The sequence below is a fragment of the Pistacia vera genome, unplaced genomic scaffold (assembly GCF_008641045.1).
Source record: "Pistacia vera cultivar Batoury unplaced genomic scaffold, PisVer_v2 Contig31, whole genome shotgun sequence".
Lineage (NCBI taxonomy): Eukaryota > Viridiplantae > Streptophyta > Magnoliopsida > Sapindales > Anacardiaceae > Pistacia > Pistacia vera.
In genome coordinates this window covers 1667020-1692434 of record NW_022196124.1, presented here as the reverse complement: position 1 = coordinate 1692434, position 25415 = coordinate 1667020, and the positions used below count along the sequence as shown (strand labels likewise).

Genomic DNA, 25415 nt, shown 5'->3' with positions numbered 1-25415 from the left:
AGGAAACAATAGCTACTAGGACAAAAGGAAATAGGAAACTTTTCATTGTGATTAATTAGGCTCTCTCTATTAATCTTCAAGTATTATTTTCTTGGTGAGGGATGAAAAATGCTGCAACACAAGGTACTGATTTATAGATGTAACTCATGGAAGCAGTCTTTAATCTCCCTGCCCTAAGCGGATGAAGATTTGCTTAAGTCGGTCAAAATTAATCTTTAAAAAATAAGGCCGGGCAAACTAATATTTGCTGTTCATATGTTTACATGGGCACGTCTTTGACATGGAAGAGGTCTTCTTTCATTTATCTAGCTTGGCCTGATAGTGTATTCTAATTCATTTAGAAATTTCGTTGACTTAAAGAAGAACATTAATTATCGGGGATATTAGTGAAAGGAATTTCACCCTGATTTTTGTTGGTGAAAAACTCTTAACCCTTCTTGTGTCTCATTACTAGATCTATAAAACAAAGTGTGCAATCGTTATACACAGCACTATAATTTTATCACTCTTTCCTTCAAAAATCTCTTCTTATTGAAGATTATTGACACAAATGAGATTAATGCCGAGATAATGGATAACGTTTAATTAATCAATAAATTATTGCACAAAAAGCTATGTATATACACATGTTGATTCGGAACTTAATACATGTGGATCAGGTATATGTTAGGTTTATAAAATAATATTAGCAGAGATATTGGGTCTTAGAGCAGCCTCTAATATTGTTTAATTAATTAAGTATATATGTAAATTGGTGATCATCTTTTGATTCTTTTATAGAAAACTAAACGGCACTCAGCGGCGTCGTACTATTCCCGAAAGACCCTACAAAATTTCTTCTGTCTTTTTATAAGACGTCGGTTAAGAGCAAAATTCTTGGGGTATATGTTACGAGATTAAATAGTTGACTAGTTAATTATTTGATTTTTAAATGGGGAAGAGTAGGATTACTATAGCTGGATATAATTTTATTCTAAATATACAATTAATAAGAATTTTGTGTATAACTGGTTCGACGCCGAAGACTAGGTGAAGCCAGTTGCTTGGATTATTATAAAAGAATAATATTAGACTTCAAAAATCTTTTTATAAAGATATATATACAAAATGATATGATATATTATGATCAGAAGAGTAAATTTATATACAAACTTTATAAGAGTAATAGTATTCATTATAAAACTCTATTACTTATTTAAAGAAAGGATTTCAATAAAATAAGGAAATTGAGCATATCTTCCCAAAATTCTCCACTATGAGCTTAAAATTTAAAAAAAAAAAAAAAAAAAAAACCTTTATAATTATGGTTATAAACTTTGCAAGCCTACTAAAATATTTAATTTAATTAAAGAAAATAATTTTTATTGCTACCGTGTTTAATTATTGTATACATCATTTTTAGGAAAGGTAATTGACAATTATATTGGCGTTATCATCTTAATAGATTCTAGAAATAACATTTAAATTTTTTTTATTATATTTGCACCACTAAGTCACTAGCAATGCACCTTGAGGATATTTAAGTTAGTACATATAGCAGATATTTGACAGAACCAGTACTTTTGCATTCGGAACAGAGAGAGGCAACAAAAACTAACTCCAAGTTTGCAACGTTATATCATTAACCAAAAACCAAATGCAGACCTAGGGACATATATATATATATATAAACTGTCTATTACATCCTTTGTCAGGGACTCAGGATTATGACAATTCAGATAGCCAAACATATTATTGAATTTATCTAATAATGGCCAAACTTCGACTGAAGATATTTCACCACATTCACGTCCAACTGGAAGGCCCTGGCAAGAAAATCTGGAATAATGGGAGGATCCGAACCAAATACTGCGTTTGCTATGGTGATAACACCAGGATTTTGGCTGCTTAAACCAGCAAAGGCAACGGCATTTATTCTCCCGATATTGAATTGGAAGTGGATGAGACCAATGGGGAAGACGAACACATCACCCATGTTTAGAACTTTGGTGAAAAGTTTATTGTCAGGATTAGATGTGACGAAACCAACAAGAAGAGTTCCTTCTAAGACTATTAGAATCTCAGTGGCACGAGGGTGAGTGTGAGGTGGATTTTGGCCAAATGGCGCATAGTCAATACGGACTGCTGATATGCCAAGAGTGTTGAGTCCCGGAATTTGTTCTACGTTGACAGTAGTGACATTTGAGCCAACTGGATTATTTGTGTTTCCGGGTATGTTAAGGCCTGTGAAGAAGAAATCCTCCGCTCTGGCCAGCTTGGGGTCCTTGCAAAACTTTCCATTCACAAACACTGCATAAAAGAATGAAATGTCGATCGCTAATTAGTCATAGAATCAACGCCATGCAAAAGTAAGAATACATGCATATACAGCTACATTAGTCTCTAATATTCTGAAATATGTGTCACCAATGTACATTCATTAAAATAAATAAATAAAAATGTTGACATAGACTAAGTATGTACATACCACCGTTTCTGTAGTCATCGATGGCTACACAGAAGTCCTGAAGAGGACTGGGGTCAAAGGCAGAGGCAAATGAAGAAGCCAATGCCAAGAGGACAAAAGCTGAAAGGAAAATTTTCATTGTGAATATAGCCAGGCTCTCTAATAGGCTTCAAACTTTATTGTTTGGTGACGAGGGATGAGAAATGCTGCAAGGCAAGCCACTCTATTTATAGTTGAAATCAGTTGATATTTATTTTCTACTCCAAGTAGATGATGAAGAGTGAAGACTAATTTTCAAATTCTAAGTCTTCATGTTAATGGTTACCTATGTATTTTTAATCAATTTCCACCATGATTGAGTCCTTAGCAACCAAATGCAATTGTCAATTAAGTAGAAATTCTTTTCCAATCAGCTTGCTTACATTAACAAATTTTTAATATATGGAAGTGGTTCTCCTTAATATCTCACTTAGGCTGCTAGCTACTTAGTGTATACCACGTATGAGTTTCTCTATATTATCTTAAGTTTAATTAAAAGTATCACCAACATGATCCTTCAGTGGAGATATATACATAATTAACAAGACACATGTACTAGCTCAGATAAATCTCTTTCCTGCTTAACTGCAAATCCTTGGCGGCTACAGCTCAAGTAGGATTTTTATATCCAATTTGTTGGATCCTACGTAATCCCTCTTAGATACGAACTTCAAACTATCCCATATGTTTTGTCAAGGAAATTTTTATCCTTAAAAGAGATTGTTAGTCGTCTTCATCATATATAATGCTGTGGGATATTTTTTTTTTCTATAGATCATTCTCTTCAATCATTTTATAAATATGTAACTAATTTTACTTTTTTAACTGCATTGTCATGTATATTTTCAATGTGATAATATATATTAGATTGCGTTTAAGAGGTGAAACTCTTTATAATTATGTCCCTATCTATTTAGATGTCATTTTTATTTTTTTTTTAATAAATTTTCTTATACCTTTAAGGTTCATAGAAAATGTCAAAAATAAATGAAAAAAAAGTACTCTTTTATTAATTTTTAAACATTTATTAGAAAGCATTGCTGAGTTAAAAAACACTTTTAAGTGATTTTATAAAAACATATTTAATTAAGAAAATAGGTGTTTTTGTTTTAAAGAAAAAGGGGTTTGATTGTTTCTTTAAAAAAGGAAAAGAAAAATTATTATAAAACTAGTTAAAAAAAAAAAACTCAAATCAACTTTGTAAGGAAATAGGATATGACAATATGTGATATTTATTACAGAGTAAACGACTTTTTTCCACCCAAGGTTTACCTTAATGATACTTTTCCAACCAAAATGTTTCAAAATATCACTTTTCCACCCAAAGTTTATATTTTGTTAATACTCAAGATATACTTTATTTTCTCAACTGACATTCGATGAATTACCAAAAGTCAAGGTAAGAGGAGTTTTGTAGAATAGATGCCGATGGATTGAATGGTGGTGACCAATTAAATATATGCCGTTGAAATCAGCCAGAAATTAACTAAGAACAAGAAACCCTAGTTTTGTGGTGGCTGACAATCAGTGAGAAATAAGGTACCAGAGTGAAAGAGTTTTGTAGAGAAGAGACCAGAGATTCAAATGCTGGTAACGGAGAGAATTTTTGCCGTCGAAATAGGCTTTGAGTAGTAACAGAATATAAACTTTGAGTGGGAAAATTATATTTTAAAACTTTTTAGGTGGGAAAGTGTCATTGAGGCAAAACTTGGGTGGGAAAAAGTCGTTTACTCTTCATTTTATTGACATCCTTCCACAATGAGCGCGCAATGTGTATTGCACATATTAATATGAAAGTGATTGCTTTCATTCTATCGCATAGTGCTTCTTATCCTGTAGTTTAATGCATGTTATATAACAATATACAACAATACAATAGTATTAATATTTGATTAAATCGAAAAATGGCCTGTTTTTCAAAGAAAAAATCCCTTGAAACTATTTGAGAAGCACACACAATACTAATATTTCTTCGAAATTTAACAATAAAAGCATTTTAATAGCGAACTAATGTTTTACACTATTCTAAGAAGACCAATAATATACACTCTTAATCTTGAATATGTTTGTATCTCTTCACATGAAATACTGAAATTATAGTATAGATCATGATCAATTTATAGATTGACTGTAATGAAAAACTAGTATGCATGTTATGACATTATTTTCAGGCAATGTTTTGTTTCCCCATATGTATCATAGCCTTGTTAGAAATTAGAGTGGGATTAAATTCTTCAATGAAGACTAATCTTTAATTGATGGTATTCAAATGATTTTAACATCAAACACATAAGGGGATTATCATGTTAGACATATAAGTCTTCTTAGAAAGAATCATCTCCTTTTAAGTTTTTTGCATAAATAAGAGATGTCAATAATTCCAATGTTTCAATTGTATTGTACGTTTAAGTCGTTATATACGCAAACTATTTTCATTGCAGTCCAGTTTCAAAATAGGTTCCAAAACAAGTTTCAAACAGATTCCAAAAATACGGTCTTTCCCAGGTTCAATTTCGGTTCCGATTCTCCACACATGAAAACCAAAATCGGAACCGTACAGTATTAGTTCCAACAAAATAGAATAGAAACCTATCCACACAATACTAGTTCTGTATAAATTTGGTTCTAATTCTGATTTACCCCTAAATTTCGGCTTTATCTGCTATCCGTGCTGACCCCAAAGGAGGTAGTCGAAACTCGAAAGAATAAAGAGTTGTTAAAGAATACTGACTGGTGAAAATAGCATCAAAATATTAGTGTTATCATTTGGTACAATATCTAAGCCGCCAATTTGGTCAAAAAGTTGACAATGGCCCAGACCAAGATAGTCATAAATTAATTATCATTTAAGAGTAAAAGACTTTTTCCCACCCAAGGCAAGGTTTGCCTTAATTATATTTCTCATTTAAAAAGTTTTAAAATCCACTTTCCCATCTAGAGTTATATTCCATTAATATCCAAAATACACTTTACTTTTTAGCCAATATTGACGAGTTACCAAGAGTTAGAATAAGAGGGGGTTTGTAGAGTGGAGGCTAGGGATCGAATGCTGGTGACCGATTGAACATTTGTCATCAGAATCAGTGAAAATCAGCTAGAACATGAAGCTCTAGTTTTGCGATAGTCGACAGTCGATGAAAAGTCAGTATCGAAGTGAGAAAGTTTTGTATAGCGAAGACCAGAGGTTAAATGGTGGTAGCATAGAGAATTTTAGCTACTAGAATCGGTTTTGGTAGTAATAAAATATTAATTTTGGGTGTGAAAAGTGGTATTTTGAAACTTTTTGAGTGGAAAAGTGCCATTAAGGTAAACCCTGGTGGGAAAGGTCGTTTACTCTATCATTCAATGTTGCTTGTTAAGTAATTAGTTATTGACATATGGAAATTCAATAAAGGGGTCCAAAAAGTCAACTTTTAAAACACTTATTGCTAAAATATTGAAACTGAATTTTCTGGCGTTAGGCTTTGTTAAAGATCAGAGAAAACAAAACCAAAACAAAGCAGAGAATGACAGAATTTGCAATACTTTCATAACCAACTCGTTGAATCCAGTAGCGCTTGTGTTCTGTTTTGAACGGACCTTGACGACTTTGCAATTCTTTCAACAAAACATGGCCTTCCGAATTAATGGACCAGTTAGTTAATCTAACTAACTTTTGAACATCAGTTTTCAAACTGGAAAATCGCATTCTTCTTTTTATAAGCTTCTCCAAACTGTAGATTTTCTGTCTTTCATCAACATTGTTAAAAGTGAACAACTTAATAAGTAATGATTCCAATTTCCTTAAACGATGTATAAAGTTATTTATGCATTAGTATTTAGACGTGAGCAAAAACGGGTGCAGTCACACTTGGGGGATTCATTATCAATCAAATTTATTTTCATGTCATAGAAAATGTAACTAATAGAGAAGAGAGAAGTGAAAAAATAGACACAAACTGCAATCAATATTAATTATATCAGTACAGAAGCATAGAAAGCAACTGGAGGTACAATAAATAATAAATGTAACCCCTTAATTACATCATTGTCACAACCACAACTCAATCAAATTCAAAGGCAAGCATATTACCATGCATTTGAAAAAATTTTCTCTAATTGTTTCTATCTAGAACTTTTTCGGAGATTTTCACCACATTTACGTCCAACTGGAATGCCTGGCTAGAAAATCTGGATTAATGGGAGGATTTGATCCAAATACTGCGTTGGCAATTGTAATGACACCAGGGTTCTGGCTGCTCAAACCAGCAAAGGCAACCGCATTTGTTTTTCCGATATGATTGGAAGTGAATGAGACCAATGGGGAACACGAATACATCTCCTTGTGAAGAACTTTGCTGATAAGTGTGTTGTTAGGATTGGAAGTGCGAAACCAACAAGAAGAGTTCCCTCAGAACAACAAGAATCTCAGTGCCGCGTGGGTGAGTGTGAGGTGGTTTTGGCCCTCAGGTGCATAGTCAATACGGACTGCTGAAATGCCAAGAGTGTTAAGTCTGGAATTTGATCTACATTCACAGTTGTGACATTTGAACCAACTGGATTGTTTGTGTCTCCAGGCTTTATAACTGAAAAGGAGAAATCCTCTGCTTTGCGAGCTTGGTCCTTGCAAAAATTCCCATTCACAAACACTGCATCAAACAATCAAATCAGTAAGAATATACTAATGCGTAGCTACACATAGCAGAAGAGTTAGCTAGATATATTGAATATACAGAAAGAGAAGTGAGAAATCCAGCGTTCTTTGGCTCATCAATGGCTACACAGAAGTCCTGAAGAGGACTGGGGTCAAAAGCGGAGGCAAATGAGGAAGCCAAGGCCAAGAGGACAAAAGCCTGAACGAAACTTTTCATTTTGATTATGCTCTCGCTCTATTCTTCAAGTACTAAATTGCTTAGCGAGGGATGAGAAATACTGCAAGGCTAGCTAAGTATTTATAGGTGAAATTTGTTGAACCAGTCTCGATTGTTTTCCCCTGCTTGAAGTGATGACAAAGAGTGGTTCCATTTCCAAGTCTTCATTGGCTATCGCTTTCTTTTTCTCTTTTTCTTAGTTTGACAGTTAGTTAAGTATAATTTTAATTTCTTGTTGATTACATCAACACTTGTTTACATAGAAATGGTCCTCTTTCATATTTTGGCAGCTATTATCTCATCTTAAATTTTCATTTGTGTTCAGGGTACCAATTTCTTTCATCAAAAACTGACGCTTCATTTTGTCTCTTAATTAGAGGATTATAATAAGCTCTTGTTAGATATAACAGTAGCTGGTTTCAGAAATTAATCCACTGAAATTGTCAAAAATAATTAATTAAAAAAAAAAAAAACTATTTCCAAAACCAAAAGTCTCTGTGAATGAGTTTTCAGAAAAGATATCATTTAATTACTTGACCTGTTACAGTTGATTTAACACGACGTACGTATTATTCTCTTGCTCAGATGCTTTAGCTCCAAGTTGCTTATATAAGAGTCTATAAATCTACTTTTTAAAGAACAAACAGAGGTTAACAATTGATGGATGAAAAAAACATGTTTGTTTGGTGATCAGATAATGATAATGAATTAGCAATGTTTGCGGAGTCAGAATAAAAATGTTCAAATGTGAATTCAGTAGATTTTGACTTGGTATGATTAAGAAGTGTAGAAATGGTAAAAGTCATTTGATGAAATGAGTTTATTAGGTAGGCTATTACTTGGTGGACAAAATTTGCTAATGAGAACACGCAATGAGACTTTTGATTTTGTTCTGGACTTGGTAAAGCCAGACGTTGCTTTGAAGAAACACTTTAGCCCCAAGGCATACAAATGCACACAAATTTCTACCGCAATTAAGTAGTAATTCAAAGCTATTGAAAACCAAATGCATAGATATTGATGAAAAGGTATATAGAAAGTCGTATTTTGTAGTATATAAGCCTCTATTTTTTATTTTCTTTAGGGATAATTACCGTATTGAGGGGTTGTAATGCAAATAATCACATCTTTAATCTTATTTATATAGACCAGTAAATTAACTAGTTAAAGACTAACATAGTAGGATGAGTGTTGTTAAGAAGAAGAGATATGAGGGTAGTACGGTCCATCGGTCATTCTGTAGTGTCATTTCATGCAATAGGCCTATCTTTATATCTTAAAAGTGTTAGTTAATTAGTTGTTTCTCTTAGGAACAGCTTTACCAGTGCTTGAGAATAGAAACAATGCCTCCCTTCTGTACTTGGGCTTTTCAGTAGGATTAAATAACTCGGGGTGGGCTGGGCTTGCCCACGTCAGGCCCAGAGTGCGTTTGAAAATGCGAGCCTAAACCAGGAAAAAGCCTGGGTTTTTACTTTTTAATACCCGGATCGGCGGCCCCCTACTTGGATTTGGTCAAAAATAGTTGAGATGGTTAGATAAAATTTAAGGGGTTATTAGTAATTTACTACATCACGCAGCTTTATCTTTTTAGATTCTTCTTTAATTTACTCTATATAAGGGTACACAAGTCACTGAAATAAACACAAAATAACTTTAGTTTATTGTTTACTTAATATCAAAAGTTAAATTTTCAAATTGCATAAGAAAGTATTTATTCCAATTTTCCCAACAAAATTATTTTCTTAAAATTGCACTTACACCTTTAATTTGCAAAAAATAAATAAATAAACAACATTAGGAATCTATATATGAATGCAAATCAAATTAACAAAGCCCTGAGCTATCCCGCAATAAAATATGTTGTTGCTGATACCTTTTCTCCTTCTTCCTATCCTAAGCTTGAAGAAGGGAGAGATAAGAAGGCACTATGAAGAATGTGGTCAGAAATTTATAAGAGATTCTGATCATAACATGGAAATGTTATCATCAGCAAGGGTATTGGATTACTTAGTATAAAGATTAAAAATCATCACAAATATCTCTTTTTTCTTTTCTATTTCAATTTCTAGATATATATAAAAGGAGATATATATAAAAAAAAAAAATAAAACATATTAACTAATACTGAACCACTGTTTTACCAATAAAATCATTGACTAAGAGAAAACAATTAATTTACATCCAACAACAAATATGGGCAATGAATTTCTTTGAAAACGATAACCACATTATACCCAGTAAATGATATCATTTACTGCAACATTATCATTAACTATAATCAAACACACAAATGGCACAGGGACATTTATGCAACCTTTTTATTACATCATTTTTCAAGAATCATGCAAATATCACTAGAAACTAAAAATAAAAATCAAGCAACCAACTTCAATTCAGGAGCGAAATTTCTCTCATTGCCACATCCAAAACTTTCCTGAGAGATTTCACCACATTGCATCCAACTGGAAGGCCTTGCCAGAAAATAGGATAATTGCAGGATCTGATCCAAACACTGCATTTGCAATGGTAAGACCCAGGGTTCTGGCTACTCAAAGTAGCAATGGCAACTGCATTTGTATTTCCGATATTGAATTGGAAGTGAATAAGACGCTAAGGATACGAACACATCACCCTTTTTAAGAACTGATAAGAATATAGAAGAGGTCACGGCATCACGTAGAAGAAGCACAAGAAACAGCAAACCAATATTAAGTTGGCGATTACGTTGCTTGATTCACGAGATTTGATCTCATTATCATTTATTATTTTACTGGCTATTATCAGACTTTTGTCTGCTACTTTTATTTGCTTGGTGTTTGTCTTTTGTGATTAATGTTTTTATTATGAGACATGCATGTTTCCGAGGTTGTAGTGTTGCCTCTATGTAACCATGTTGTTTTGGAAGAAAAAGGAAAGAGTTTTGCAAAAAGTGTTGGTCTTCTCAATACCGTGAATTGAGAGTGGGTTGGTTCTGACGTGAGCAGAGCACACAGGTGCTGATACATATCAATTGGTTCAGAACATCTACGATTCATTTCTTCCGTGTCAATGGCTGATCCAGCAAAGACAACAGGGTTCGTTTGGAGCAACTTGAAGAAGTTGTTTCTGACTAGTCTCACTATGCAAGAGATGAGTGTAATGAATCAGTCCATTTCCGGGAGTTGAATAAATCCAACACCCGTTCGTTGAGTTGCAACAATCATCGTCGTAAGGGGCTTCATCGTAAGTTTCCAAAAGGTCACAATCGTCTTCTTCGAACTCTGAGGATCGAGCAAGATGATTCTGTGGGGGTGGAGAGTGAAATGTCTTTTTCCTCTCAAGCATCTGATATAGGTTCAGAGGAGGGTAACGCCAAGGAGAAAGAGAAGAACCAGCACTACGTGGCAGTTTTGTACAGATTATCGAGCTCTGAATGAGGCGACTATTAAAGATCGTTTTCCAATCACAACATTGAGGATATGTTGGATGAGTGTGTTGGTGCGGCTTATTTCTCCAAACTTGATTTACGAGCGGGTTATCACCAATTCGTGTTCATCCTAACGATGTTCACAAAACGGGTTCCCATTTCGAATATTGGTAATGCCCTTCGGATTGTGCAATGCGCCTTTGACATTTCAAGCCATAAGAATTCCATTTTTAAGGTGCACTTACGTCACTTTATCTTAGTTTTTTCGATGATATCTAATTTATAGTAAATCCTGGGCGGATCATCTTGCACATCTTCGGATACATTGGATATATGGTGCACACTCTTTTTATATAAGCCATCAAAGTGTATTTTTGGCCAACTGAAGTCAAGTATCTCGGTCATATTATTACCACGAAGGGTGTGAAAGTCGATCAACGAAAATTGAAGCTATGTTCATTGGCCACGACCCAAGACAGTGACTGCGTTGCGGGGCTTTCTTGGCCTTACCGGATACTATTGTAAGTTTGTGCGACATTATGGTCTTATGCTCGGCCATTAACTCAGTTGTTAAAGAAGGGGTAGTTCACATGGAAGATGAAGCCAAAGATGCTTTTAATAATTTAAAAAATGCTATGACTTCTACGCCAGTTTGGCACTTCCTAATTTTTTGGAAAGCTTTATAATTGAAACAGATGCTTCTGGATATGTGTGGGCACGGTACTTTCTCAGAATGACAAACCGATTGCTTCCTTAGCAAGGCAATAGGTCCTACAAAATTAGGTGGTCTACGTATGAAAAAGAGATGTTGGCTATTTTGGAGGCAATTAAGTTTGGAGGCCATATTTGTTAGGAAGAAATTTAAAATTTGCACTGATCAACGAAGTTTGCGTTATGCTTGAGAGCACTCCTGAGTAACAAAAATGGATTGCAAACTTTTGGGATTTGATTAGAGATTATTTATAAACCAGGAGAGAAATAATGTGGCAGATGCACTATCTCGTAGTGGGTGGGATCCTGAACTACTGCCATCTGGTCCTATTTAGGAAGTTGGCTTGAATTAAGGGCTGCATACCAACGTGATTCAGTTTTGGGTCTTATTATGCAGCAACTGAAAGATGATCCATTATCTGTGGAGGGCCACAGATTGAAGGATGGTTGTACCATGCGTGCAGGGTGAATTATGGTGCTGATTCTCTAGCTCTTAAGCAATCTCTTTTACATGAGTTTCATGCAGCCCAGTGGTGGGCATGCTGGCCTTCTTCGTACCTATAAACGTTTGTCTCTTATTTTAATTGGAGGGGTATGAAACGAGATGTCACATTACATGTCCAACAGCGCAATTCTTGTAAACGCAACAAATATGATACCCATTCCCTGCGTGCCTACTTGAGCCATTGAGTCTTCCTTCGGGTGTATGGACTGACGTGTCTATGGATTTTATCGGTGGTCTCCCTAAGTCAGCCGGCAAAGATGCTATTTTTGTAGTTGTTGATCGCCTCACAAAGTAGCCCATTCATTGCTCTTGCCCATCCTTACAACGTTAGGGATGTAGCCGATGCTTTTGTTAGAAATATCATCAAGCTTCACGGCATTTCTACACCGCGTTTGCGTGTGATCGAATTTTCATGAGTCACTTTTGGCGAGAACTTTTCCGATTGCAAGGTACAACATTGTGCACCAGTTCGGCTTATCACCCTAAGACGGAGGCCAGACCGAAGTTGTCAATCGATGTTTAGAAACATATCTCTGTTGCTTTGTTCATGCAATGCCGAAACGTTGGGAAGCTTACCTTACTGGGCTGAATTTTCATATAATACTTCTTTCCATAGCTCCATTCACATGACACCCTTTGAAGCGTTATATGGTCATCCACCACCCATTTTGAATTCATAGTTCCAGGTTCTACCGTTGTAGCTGAGGTTGACAGCACTTTACTTTCTAGAGATGGCATCTTCGCCAACTCAAAGTTAACTTGGTCATTACTCGCAATCGGATGAAGCAACAGGCTGATAAAGGGCGACGTGGAAAAGTCTTTTCGGTGGGAGATTGGGTTTATTTAAAATTACAACCGTATCGCCAACACTCTGTTCTTAAACATCCGTATCAAAAGTTGGCAGCAAGTTTTTCGGTCCTTATCAAATTATTGAACATGTTGGTAATGTTGCTTATCGACTTCAATTACCTAATGAGGCCAAAATCCATCCTGTCTTTCACGTTGCTCTCTTGAAGCGTCGACTAGGGGACCATGGGGTTGTGCAACCAACTTTACCTCCATATGTGATGATGGTTTACCATTGTTACAACCAGCTGCTGTTTTGGGTGAATGATGGGTTCAAAGTGCGAGTGGCAGAGTAAGGGAGGTGTTAATTCGTGGAGTACATTACCTGAAGAGGATGCTAGTGGGAGCCCATTTCTACTATTAAAGAGCAGTTTCCAAACTTCAACCTTGGGACAAGGTTATTCTCACAGGGGGGGCAAATGATACGAATATAGAAGAGGTCACGGCATCACGTAGAAGAAGCACAAGAACCAGCAAACCGAATTAAGTGGCCGATTTCGTTGCTTGATTCAGGGATTTGATTTCATTATCATTTATTGTTTTACTGGCTATTATCAGACTTTTGTCTGCTACTTTTATTTGCTTGGTTTTTTGTCCTTTGTGATTAATGTTTTTCATTATTATGGGACATGCATGTTTCCAATGTTGTACATGGTTGCCTATATGTAACCATGAGTTGTTTTGGAAGAAAAAGGAAAGAGTTTTGCAAACAGTTGTTTGGTTTCTCAATACCGTGAATTGAGAGTGGGTTGGTTCTGCACCGTGAGCAGAGCACACAGGTGCTGATACATATCAAGAACTTTGCTAATAAGTGTGTATTAGGATTGGAGAGTGACGAAACCAACAAGAAGAGTACCTCCAGGACGACAAGAATCTCAGTGAAACGAGGGTGATTATTTGGGGTGCGTTTTGGCCATATGGGGCATAGTCAATTCGGACTGCTGATATGCCAAGAGTATTGGGTCCTGGAATTTGTGTACGTTTACAGCAGTGACGTTGAACCGACAGGATTATTGTGTTTCCAGGCTTCTAACTGAAAAAAGAAATCTTCTGCTTTGACAAGTTTTGGGTCCTTGCAGAACTTCCCATTCACAACACTGCACCAAAGAATCAAATTATAACGTGGCTTTTACAATGTAGACTAAAAAAATATAGCATAGTTTTAAGAATCAACAGAAAATTCACTGTTCTGGGTCGTCGATGGCTACACAGAAGTTTCAAGAGGACTAGGGTCAGAAGCGGAGGTAAATGAGAAACAATAGTACTAGGACAAAAGGAAATAGGAAACTTTCATTGTGATTAATTAGGTCTCTTCTATAATCTTCAAGTATTATTTCTTGGTGAGGGATGAAAATGCTGCAACACAAGGTACTGATTTATAGATGTAACTCATGGAAGCAGTCTTTAATCTCCCTGCCCTAAGCGGATGAAGATTTGCTTAAGTCGGTCAAAATTAATCTTTAAAAAATAAGGCCGGGCAAACAATATTTGCTGTTCATATGTTTACATGGGCACGTCTTGACATGGAAGAGGTCTTCTTTCATTTATCTAGCTTGGCCTGATAGTGTATTCTAATTCATTTAGAATCTTTGACTTAAAGAAGGACATTAATTATCGAGAATATTAGTGAAAGGAATTTCACCCTGATTTGTTGGTGAGAAACTCTTAACCCTTCTTGGTGTTCATTACTAGATCTATAAAAAAAGTGTGCAATCGTTATACACAGCACTATAATTTATCACTCTTCCTTCAAAAATCTCTCTTATTGAGATTATTGACAAAATGAGAATAATGCCGAGATAATGGATAAACGTTTAATTAATCAATAAATTATTGACAAAAAGCTAGTATATACACATGTTGATTCGGAACTAATACATGTGGATCAGGATATGTTAGGTTTATAAAAAATTAGCAGAGATATTGGGTCGAGCAGCCTCTAATATTGTTTATTAATTAAGTATATATGTAAATTGGTGATCATCTTTTGATTCTTTTATAGAAAACTAAACGGCCATCAGCGGCGTCGTACTATTCCCGAAAGACCCTAAAAATTCTTCTGTCGTTTTATAAGAACGTGGTTAAGAGCAAAATTCTTGGGGTATATGTTACGAGATTAATAGTGATAGTTAATTATTGATTTTAAATGGGGAAGAGTAGGATTACTATAGGGATATAATTTTATTCTAAATATACGATGAATAAGAATTTTTGAATAACTGGTATGTCGAAGACTTGGTGAAGCCAGTTGCTTGGATTATTATAAAAGAATATTATTAGACTTCAAAAATTTGTATAAAAGTATATATACAAAATGATATGATATATTTGATCAGAAGAGTAAATTGTATACAAATTTATAAGAGTAGTAGTATTCATTATAAAACGATGTTACTATTAAAGAAAGGATTTCAATAAAATAAGGAAACTGAGCAATCTTACCAAAATTCTCCACATGAGCTTAAAATTAAAAAAAAAAAAAAAAATTATAATTATGGTTATAAACTTTGCAAGCCTACAAAATATTTAATTTAATTAAAGAATATAATTTTTATTCCTACGTGTTTAATTATTGTATACATATTTTAGGAAGGTAATTGACAATATATGGCGTTATCATCTTAATGAGTTCAGAAATAACATTTAAATTTTTTTATTATATTTGCACCACTAAGTCACTAGCAATGCACCTTGAGGATATTTAAGTTAGTACATATAGCAGATATTTGACGGAACCTGTACTTTTGCATTCGGAACAGAGAGAGGATAGAAAGAGAGGAACAAAAACTAACTCCAAGTTTGCAACGTATATCATTAACCAAAAACCAAATGCAGACTAGGGACATATATATAGATAACCTGTTTATTACATCCTTGTACATATTATTGAATTTATATAAATGGCCAAACTTCGACTGAGATATTTCACCACATTCACGTCCAACGGAAGGCCCGGCAGAAAAATCTGGAATAGGGAGGATCCGAACCAAATACTGCGTTTGCTATGGTGATAACACCAGGATTTTGGCTGCTTAAACCAGCAAAGGCAACGGCATTTATTCTCCCGATATTGAATTGGAAGTGGATGAGACCAATGGGGAAGACGAACACATCACCCATGTTAGAACTTTGGTGAAAGTTTATTGTCAGGATTAGATGTGACGAAACCAACAAGAGAGTTCCTTCTAAGACTATTAGAATCTCAGTGGCACGAGGGTGAGTGTGAGGTGGATTTTGGCCAAATGGCGCAAGTCAATAACGGACTGCTGATATGCCAGAGTGTTGAGTCCCGGAATTGTTTCTACGTTGACAGTAGTGACATTGAGCCAACTGGATATTTGTGTTTCGGGCATGTTAAGGCCGTGAAGAAGAAATCCTCCGCTCTGGCCAGCTTGGGGTCCTTGCAAAACTTTCCATTCACAAACACTGCATAAAAGAATGAAATGTCGACGCTAATTAGTCATAGAAACAACGCCATGCAAAGTAAGAATACATGCATATACAGCTACATTAGTCTCTAATATTCTGAAATGTGTCACCAATGTACATTCATTAAAGTAATCATACTATAAATCTTTAATATAATATTATAATTAATTTGTTTATAATAAAATGTTATAATTAATTAAGTAATCATTTAATTATAATGTAATGTTACAATTAATCACGTAATCATACTATAAATTTATTATGTAATGTTGTAATTAATTAAATTTCTAATCATTTAATTAAGTATTATGCTAATGTAGTAATGTTTATGTAGTAAATTAGTAATTACTAATTTTTATAATATAATATCATAATAAATTAAGTAATCATTTAATTATGTAATGTTATAATTAATTATGTAATCATACTATAATGTAATGTTATAGACTTATAGTGAATTAAGTAATAATACTATAAATTTTTAATGTAATATTATAAGAGCAATGCTAGTTTTACAAAAACACATACAAATGGGGCATACAAAGACAATTCTCACCCTTGATTTTCATGATTTCTCTCTTTCTCTTTTTCCGTTTTTTCTTTGTTTTTTTCTTCTGGATGATGTCACTTTATAGCCCTCTTTGTATAGGTTTTTGTAAAGATAGCATTTTTTATATTATAATTAATTAAATTTTTAATTAATCAATTAAGTTTGTACTAATGTTTATAATGAAATGTTATAATTGATTAAGTAATTATATTATAAATCTATAATTTAATGCTATAATTAATTAAATTTTTAATTATTTAATTAAGTAATATCCTAAATGTTATAACTTATAACTCAATTAATTAAGGTAACGTTTGGTTCAGTGAATGTTATATTATTAAGGAATGTTGTATTACTGGAAAGATAGATTACTAGGGAATCTTTAGAGAAATGTGTTTGGTCGGTTTGAATAAATTAATGGATATGTTATAATAATATGTTTGGTTGGGAGGATAAATGAGTGGGTATGTTTTGTGGATTACTAAATTGCACTCATTTTAAAATAATAATATAATATTATTTTTATTTTTATTTTATTCTATTATTTTTTAAATTATTTCTTTTAACCCCCCTATATTTGAAATTTTACCAAAACACTCCAACCATACACAACTTTAATTTGTAGCAAAGTCACCCTCACTCACCCCAAACCACCGCCGGCAGCCGCCACCACCACTGGAAGCTGCTGTAATGGCACACGACCAGCCAGATCTAGCTGGTCGTACGCCGATTAGGCCTAATCCGGCCAGATCTGGCCGTGAATATGGTCGTTTCACGGCTAGATCTGGCTGTTGATATGACCATTTCACGGCCAAAGATGTGGCCGTGAAACGGCCATAGATCTGGCTGTGAAAATGCCAGATCTTTGGCCTTGAAACGGTCTTTTCACGGCCAGATCTATGGCATTTCACAGCCACATCTTTGGCCGTGAAACGGCTAGATCTGGTCATTTCCGACCATGGATCACAAATCCATGGTTGGAAATGTCCTTATCGGCACGCGACCAGCAAGATCCTACCGTCTTGTGCCGATATGGTGACTTTCGCCGATGGCCAACGGTGGTGGCTAGCGGCCGGCGGTGGTCTTGGATGATTGGGGGTATTTTGTTAACTTTTAAACTTTTTTGTGACGGGGGTGTTTTAGCTAAGTTCTCAAATGTAGGGGGTCTGGCTTAATTGTTATTTGGTAGACATGTGAAGGCAAATGTGTCCAGAATGATAAAATATTAAGGGCAAAATAGGGTAAAAATTATGATTACCCTGGTAATCTAACATTAACACCCCCTGGGAAGGTAATCTAATTACCCCCAATATTACTAATAGTAACCACTATTTGTAATAAAATATTACTGTAATATTATATTATTTGACAACCAAACGAGGGAAACTTGAAAATTAAACAAAGATTACAGGATTTATCCTATTTCACCCCAAACCAAACGCACCCTAAGTATTAATCAATTAATGTAATACTATAATTAATTATACTATAAATCAATTAAGTAATGTTATAAAATTATAATTAATTAAGTAATCATTTAACTATAATGTAATGTTATAATTGATTAAGTATGATATTTAACTAGTAATTAAATTTATTAATGTTTATCTATTTATCATATATAATTAATTAATTGCTAATTTACTATAGATATACTTAAAACTTGATAATTGAAGTAAATAAATAAAATTATTATTATTCAATCAAATATATTATTTTATTCAAAAATAATTCTTTTAATAACATTAAAACACTTTTAATTGGATCATAATTCCAATTATTCACTTAATTGATCAAAACTTTAATATTAATGTATTATAATATATTAAAGCTTTTAATATGGTGTAATTTATATGTAATAAGTATAATTGTATTCGTATATTTATTTAATTAGGTTATTCTAAAAATTTAAATTTAACTTTTTCTATTTTAAATTTTTTTATATGTAAAATAATAGAAACTCCACCATTATTTACATTTCACAAATATTTCATTATAGTCCAGGTTCCAAAATAGATTCTAAACAGGTTTCAAAACAGGTTCCAAAACAGGATCTAAAGCAGGTTCCAAATAGGTTCCAAAACAGGTTCCAAAACATGTTTCAAACAGATTCCAAAACAGGTTCTAAACCGAATACCCCCTACAGGTTCCAAACAGGGTACCCTTTTTACAGGTTTCGGCTCCGGTTCCGATTCCTCCACATGCAAGAACCGGAACCGGAACCAGAACCGCACAGTAGCGGTTCCAAAAAATTGGAACCGGAACCTACCCGCACAGTGCAGGTTCTGGTTCTGGTTTCGGTTCTTATCCCCGGTTCCGGTTCTACCCGCTACCCGTGCTCACCCCTACCTTTTTAGACCTTTTTCCCCAGGTTCACAAGAAGAGTCGTGCTGAGGAGTGATTCCTGTTGAGGTTAGGTCCACACGTCATTGACTCATCATGTGTGTAAAAATGTCATGTTTGTTCCCGCTACAGAATTATGTTTTATCCCTATGTTTATCTTCTGTGTTGATTATAAAAGATATGAAGATTTGATACCATCCATTTTTGGATTTTTTGAACGTACGCGTTAGCTTTCAGATTTTCAAATGTATGTATGTGTTTATGCTTTCAAATATATATATATATATATATCTTATGTGTTTATGCTTTCAAAACGAATCTAAGCGAACGTTTTTATGAAAAGCGTATTTAGAGTATAGGTTTTTAGATTCCCACACGACACGTCTCGGCCGTCCGAGTCTCATAGATGCGCTCGGAGCTTATGGGGTAGGGAGGGTCGAGGCGGCTCGAGCACCCACCCATACTCGCAAGCCCGAGCTTGAGCCCAAGTATTCAAGCTCGAACAAGCTCAGCTCAAAATCGACATTGTTCATCACGAACCGAGCTCGAGTGTCCAGATACTCAGCTCAGCTCGGCTCGTATACACCCTTATTCTCAATAAAATTTTTAAAATTAACAAAAACAACCCCACCCACCCAAGCCACTATCACCTGCCCGTAGCCACCGCTGCTACCACTATTGGCCATCAACACCATAACAACGCAGAACCGACTAGATATGACCGGTCGTGGCTCGATCTATCCGTTTCTAGCCAAATCCACCATGGATCGGGTCGAAAACGGCTAGATCTATGGCCAAATTTGGCCGTTGATGATAGTCAAACGAGATATGGCCATCAACAACAACTAGATCTGGCCATATCTGTGGCCATCAATCTAGTCGTTTCTAGCCAGAACGGCATACGATCGGCCAGATCCGGCTAGTTGTGCGCCATTCTAGTAGATTCTGGCCACCTTTGACGATGGTGGCCGACTATCAGCAATATGTGGGTGGGTGGGGATGTTTTTTTTAATTTATAAACATTTATTGTAGGGGGTGTTTATTAAATTAACAAATCTAGGGGGTTAAAATGATTTAAATATTCTCAGAAAATGCTATTAAGAAGTGTTCCAAAAACTTCTCAGAATCTCATCATATTTTCCTAAAACGCTAAATAACATAGAATGCTATTTTAAATAACTAACCAAAAAATTGACTATTTTTAAATTAAAAAATTGTAACATTATCAAAATGATCACTTATTTAATCAAAACTTCAAGAAGAAAGAACCATAAGAAAGCCCATCTTCATGCATATAAGAACATTAAGAATATTAAAGAAGAAAGAAAAGAAAGGATTAAAGAAAAGAAAAGAACATGAACTTTAAGTTCTAAAAGCATATAAGAGAAGAGGAGGTTGTTACGATGGGGAACCCGCGAGTGACAAGAAAAATTTTCCCCATGCACGCGTCTTAAGTGAGCAGCCTAAGAATAAAAAAGAAGAATTGGTAGAGTCTGTAAAAGTGTATGTGGATGAGGGTTGACCCAAGAAAGAAGATACATCACACGGTCAGGTTCTGAATCCATGCCTCAACCGAGTCCGATTGGCAAAAGAATAAGAAAGAAAGAAAGAATAAGAAAAGAAAAGAATAGAAAGATAGAAGAAAGAAGAGAAATAGAGAAATAAAGAAAAAAAGAAAATAAAGAAAAACATAATAAGAATAGAAAAACAGAAAAGAAAATGTACCTTCTTGCATTTGTGCAATTGCATCATACTTTGATGACACTATGACTACTATTTGAGTAGAAGAAATTAGAAAGAAAGAAAGAACGGAGAGTTTAGAATAGAGAAAGAATGATAAAAGAACATAAAAGTGTAATGTAAGGAAAGAAACTCAGAAATTGAGCAACGGAGAGAGAAGAATACATAGTGGGTTTACTTACTGAGAAATTAGTGCTTACTCTATTAATTTCTTTGTTTTTGCAGGGAATAGGTGAGAAGCGGTGGATGGACGTCGAGAAGCGATGGGAAATGGCACCACGTCCACTATTTTTGAGTTATGTATATGATACTTTGTATTGTAAAGAATTTAATATAAAAGTAAAGAAAATTTTCCCTTTTATCTTTCACTTATATGTTTATGTGTTTTTATACATATTTAGTGAACTTATACATATTTCCTAAAGTATACTAGTTAGAAGAGTTACTACAATTAAATAACATAGAATAGTATTCTAAATAAAAACAAAACGAGGCCTAGTCAACTAACACGTGAAAAAGGACTGCAAAAAAAACATGTTAAGTAGCTTGAAAGAAGAAAACAGAACGCGTGAAAAAGGAAGGCTGCAAAAAAAAATTTCAAATGTGTCATAAGCTGTCAAAAGAGAAGCGTGAAAAAGGGGAAGGCTGCAAAAAATAAATTCAAACGGTCAAACTGTCAGAAAGTTAGGAATAGAATTGTGAAGATCGTATTATCTAAATATTGAACCAAACACTATTCGGAAAGTCTAACTCAAAATATGGATGAAAATACTCATCCAAACGCAGCCAATAATTACCTTTATCAATTAGGAATGAGAAGCGAGTTGAGCAGTTCGCGAGCTACTATAGCTCAGTTCGTGAAAAGCTCAAACTCGACTCGAAGTCAATCGAGCTCGAGCTCGAGTGACTCGTTTAAAGGGTTGAGCTGAGTCCAATCAAGGCGAAACTCGACTCGATAGGCTTGCGAGCCTCATTGCGCTCGAAGGGCCAAATTGTAAGTTTTATAACTTTTTTAATTTTCAAGTTTTAAAAATGACAATGGCCCCCTTCTCACAATAAACTCGAAGCTCAAGTACCACCCATACTTGCAAGCTCGAGCTCGAGCTCAAGTATTCAAGCTAGAATGAGCTTGGCTTGAACTCAACATTGTTCATCATGAACTGAGCTCAACTGTTCAGATACTTAAATCGGCTTGACTCGTATATACCCCCATTCTTAATAAAAGTTCTAAAATTAACAAAAACACTCCCACCCACCCAAACCACTATCACCCGCCAGGAGCCACCGCCATTACCACTGTCGGCCATCGACACTATAACGACCCACTTCCTACTGGATATGAATGGTTGTGGCCCGATCTGTCCGTTTCTAGCCAAATCCACCATGGCTTAGGCCGAAAATGACTAGATCCATGGCCAAATTTGACCGTTGACAATAGCCAAATGAGATATGACCATCAACGATAACCAGATTTAGCCATATCTATGGCCGTCGATCTAGTCGTTTCCAGCCAGAACGGCACACGACCGACCAGATCCAACCAGTCATGCATCATTCTAGTAGATTCCGGCAACCTTTGACGATGGTGGCCGACTACCGGCAATATGTGGGTGGGTGAGGATGTTTTTGTTAATTTATAAACTTTTATTGTAGGGGGTGTTTAGTTAAATTAACAAACCTAAGGGGTTAAAATGATCTAAATATTTTTAGAAAATGCTATTAAAAAGTGTATCAAAAACTTCTCAGAATCCTATCATATTTTCCTAAAATGCTAATGTAACACCCACATTGAGGTAAGTTATTTATGCTTTTATGCCTTTAATTCCTTGAGTTTTGCTTGTTTTAAGGTGAAAGACTGAAAATTGGAAAACTGCAGACTTCGCCACGGCAACAAACTCTCTGCCCAAATCATGTTCTAGAATTTGCAGACTTCGCCGCAACAAAAAAGAAATTTCGCCGCGGCGACGTATGCTCTGGAATGCTTCGCCGAGGCAAAGAAAAAGTTTTGCCAGGGCAAAGAGCTGGCTGAAATCTTTGAGAAAATTCTAGAGAAAACTTCCCTAAAGGCAAAATGGCCATTCTAGCCCTAATTAGTTGTAAATGTGGGGAGTGAAAAGTAAGAAAATTTTATGGAGAATGCAATGAAGGTGAGGGCATTTTTGTAATTGATTAAAGGGCAAAGATGAAATTTTCTAGAAAGTGTAAGTGCAAAATGGGAAAGTATGCATATTAATATGAGATATTAAGGGTTCAAGAATACAAACCCTATCATTCTCTACACCTCACACGCCACCTTCACTCTCAAATCCTCTCAATTCCTTCATCAAATTTCCAAGGTAATTTAGAGGACTTTTGGTTGGATTTTGGTAGAGATTCAATCTTAAGCATCCAAAGGTAAGAATTCTTGCAAATAGATGTGAGATTAATTTTTAAAGTGTTAAATTCTTACTGTTTATATGCTTAAGGTTTTAGAGAAAGAGGAAGTCTACCAAAGAGAGAGAGATTCTAGTGGAATTACTCAAGTTCAAGGTAAGTAAATCCAACCCTAGCCCTTGATTGAGCAATAAAAGTGTACAGATTTTCTTATATGAATTTATATGCTTGAGATTGGTTGATGGAATTGTTAATGGAATTGATGATGATTCATGATTAGAATTCCACCATGAGGAGTGATGGTTGTGTTTATGGTGATTGATGGAAGTTGGATGAGTTTAAGAAAGAATTTGAGAAGAATTATGAAGTGTGTTTTCTTGACTAGGTTTGGAGTTGTTTCTAGGGAGCTTTGCTCCAAAATCTTGGTGGTTAGAGATTGTTATGGTAGTATAATCACCCTAGTGCCTTATTTGTGTAGATAAAGTGTTTGATGAAATTTCATAGAGAAGTACATGTATGAGTTTATTGATTTATTATCTTGATATGAGTTGGTAGATAGTAGAGAAAGTAGAGAATGACATGTTTATATGCCATATTGCATCATTGCATTTAAACATTTGAATTAAGAAAGAACCATAAGAAAAGCCCATCTTCATGCATATAAGAACATTAAGAATATTAAAGAAGAAAGAAAAGAAAGTTATTAAAGAAAAGAAAAGAACATGAACTTTAAGTTCTAAAAGCATATAAGAGAAGAGGAGGTTGTTACGATGGGGAACCCGCGAGTGACAAGAAAAATTTTCCCGCATGCACGCCGTCTTAAGTGAGCAGCCTAAGAATAAAAAAGAAGAATTGGTAGAGTCTGTAAAAGTGTATGTGGATGAGGGCTGTACCCAAGAAAGAAGAATACATTCACACGGTCAAGGTTCTGAATCCATGCCTCAACCGAGTCCGATTGGCAAAAGAATAAGAAAGAAAGAAAGAATAAGAAAAGAAAAGAATAGAAAGATAGAAAGAAAGAAGAGAAATAGAGAAAATAAAGAAAAACAGAAAAATAAAGAAAAACATAATAAGAATAGAAAAACAGAAAAGAAAATGTACACTTCTTGCATTTGTGCACTTGCATCATACTTATGCATGACACTATGACTACTATCTTGAGTAGAAAGAAATTAGAAAGAAAGAAAGAACGGAGAGTTTAGAATAGAGAAAGAATGATAAAAGAACATAAAAGTGTAATGTAAGGAAAGAAACTCAGAAATTGAGCAACGGAGAGAGAAGAATACATAGTGGGTTTACTTACTGAGAAATTAGTGCTTACTCTATTAATTTCTTTGTTTTTGCAGGGAATAGGTGAGAAGCGGTCGGATGGACGTCGAGAAGCGATGGGAAATGGCACCACTGTCCACTATTTTTGAGTTTATGTATATGATACTTTTGTATTGTAAAGAATTTAATATATAAAGTAAAGAAAATTTTCCCTTTTATCTTTCACTTATATGTTTATGTGTTTTTATAACATATTTAGTGAACTTATATCATATTTCCTAAAGTATACTAGTTAGAAAGAGTTACTACAATTAAATAACATAGAATAGTATTCTAAATAAATAACCAAACAGAGCCTAGTCAACTAATTGACTATTTTTAAATTAAAAAATTGTAACATTATCAAAATAATCACTTATTTAGTCAAAACTTCAAACGGAACTTTCAACTCTTTAACCAAAAAAATGAAAGCCATTCATTCAAAATATTACCTTTGAACTATTACATTTAATTAACAGAAACATCATTGGGGTGGTAGCTTTTTTGTTTTTTGTTTTTTTTTTTTTTGTTTTTTTTTTTCTTTTGTGATTGAGTGTCTGAACTAGCTTGTGCGCAGCTTAACTAATCCTAAAGTTAACGATCAAGTAAACCCTCTAATAGCCACCCCTATTAGTAAGCGAAGGGAATCAAACTCAAGATCTTTTCAGTAATACACTCAAGAGTCTGTATCGTCCCACCCGGCCACTTAGGGGTTATAGCTTTAATTTTCAAAATTGAAGGGGAAAAAGTTTTTTGTGCCAAACCTCAAGGGTAGCACGTAAAAAACACTAATAATAATAATAATTAATAAAATAAAGACGAAATAAATTTGTTTAATTACTCAGATTAATTCATCAAAATTATAATTA

General features: G+C 34.6%; 1 protein-coding gene and 2 pseudogenes across 1 annotated transcript; all 3 read right to left on the bottom strand.

Moving 5' to 3' along the window:
* Positions 1-1510: 1510 nt before the first annotated feature.
* LOC116136174 (germin-like protein subfamily 1 member 16) lies at positions 1511-2655 on the bottom strand. The gene is made up of 2 exons (XM_031421873.1): positions 2468-2655; positions 1511-2289 (listed from the first exon to the last, which is right to left on the bottom strand). The coding sequence occupies exons 1-2, from the start codon at positions 2583-2585 to the stop codon at positions 1745-1747; spliced, it is 663 nt and encodes a 220-aa protein (XP_031277733.1). The 5' UTR covers positions 2586-2655; the 3' UTR covers positions 1511-1744.
* Positions 2656-6579: 3924 nt separating this feature from the next.
* On the bottom strand, positions 6580-7361 carry LOC116136149 (annotated as a pseudogene).
* An 8308-nt stretch (positions 7362-15669) lies between these two features.
* On the bottom strand, positions 15670-16352 carry LOC116136148 (annotated as a pseudogene).
* Between the last annotated feature and the right edge of the window lie 9063 nt (positions 16353-25415).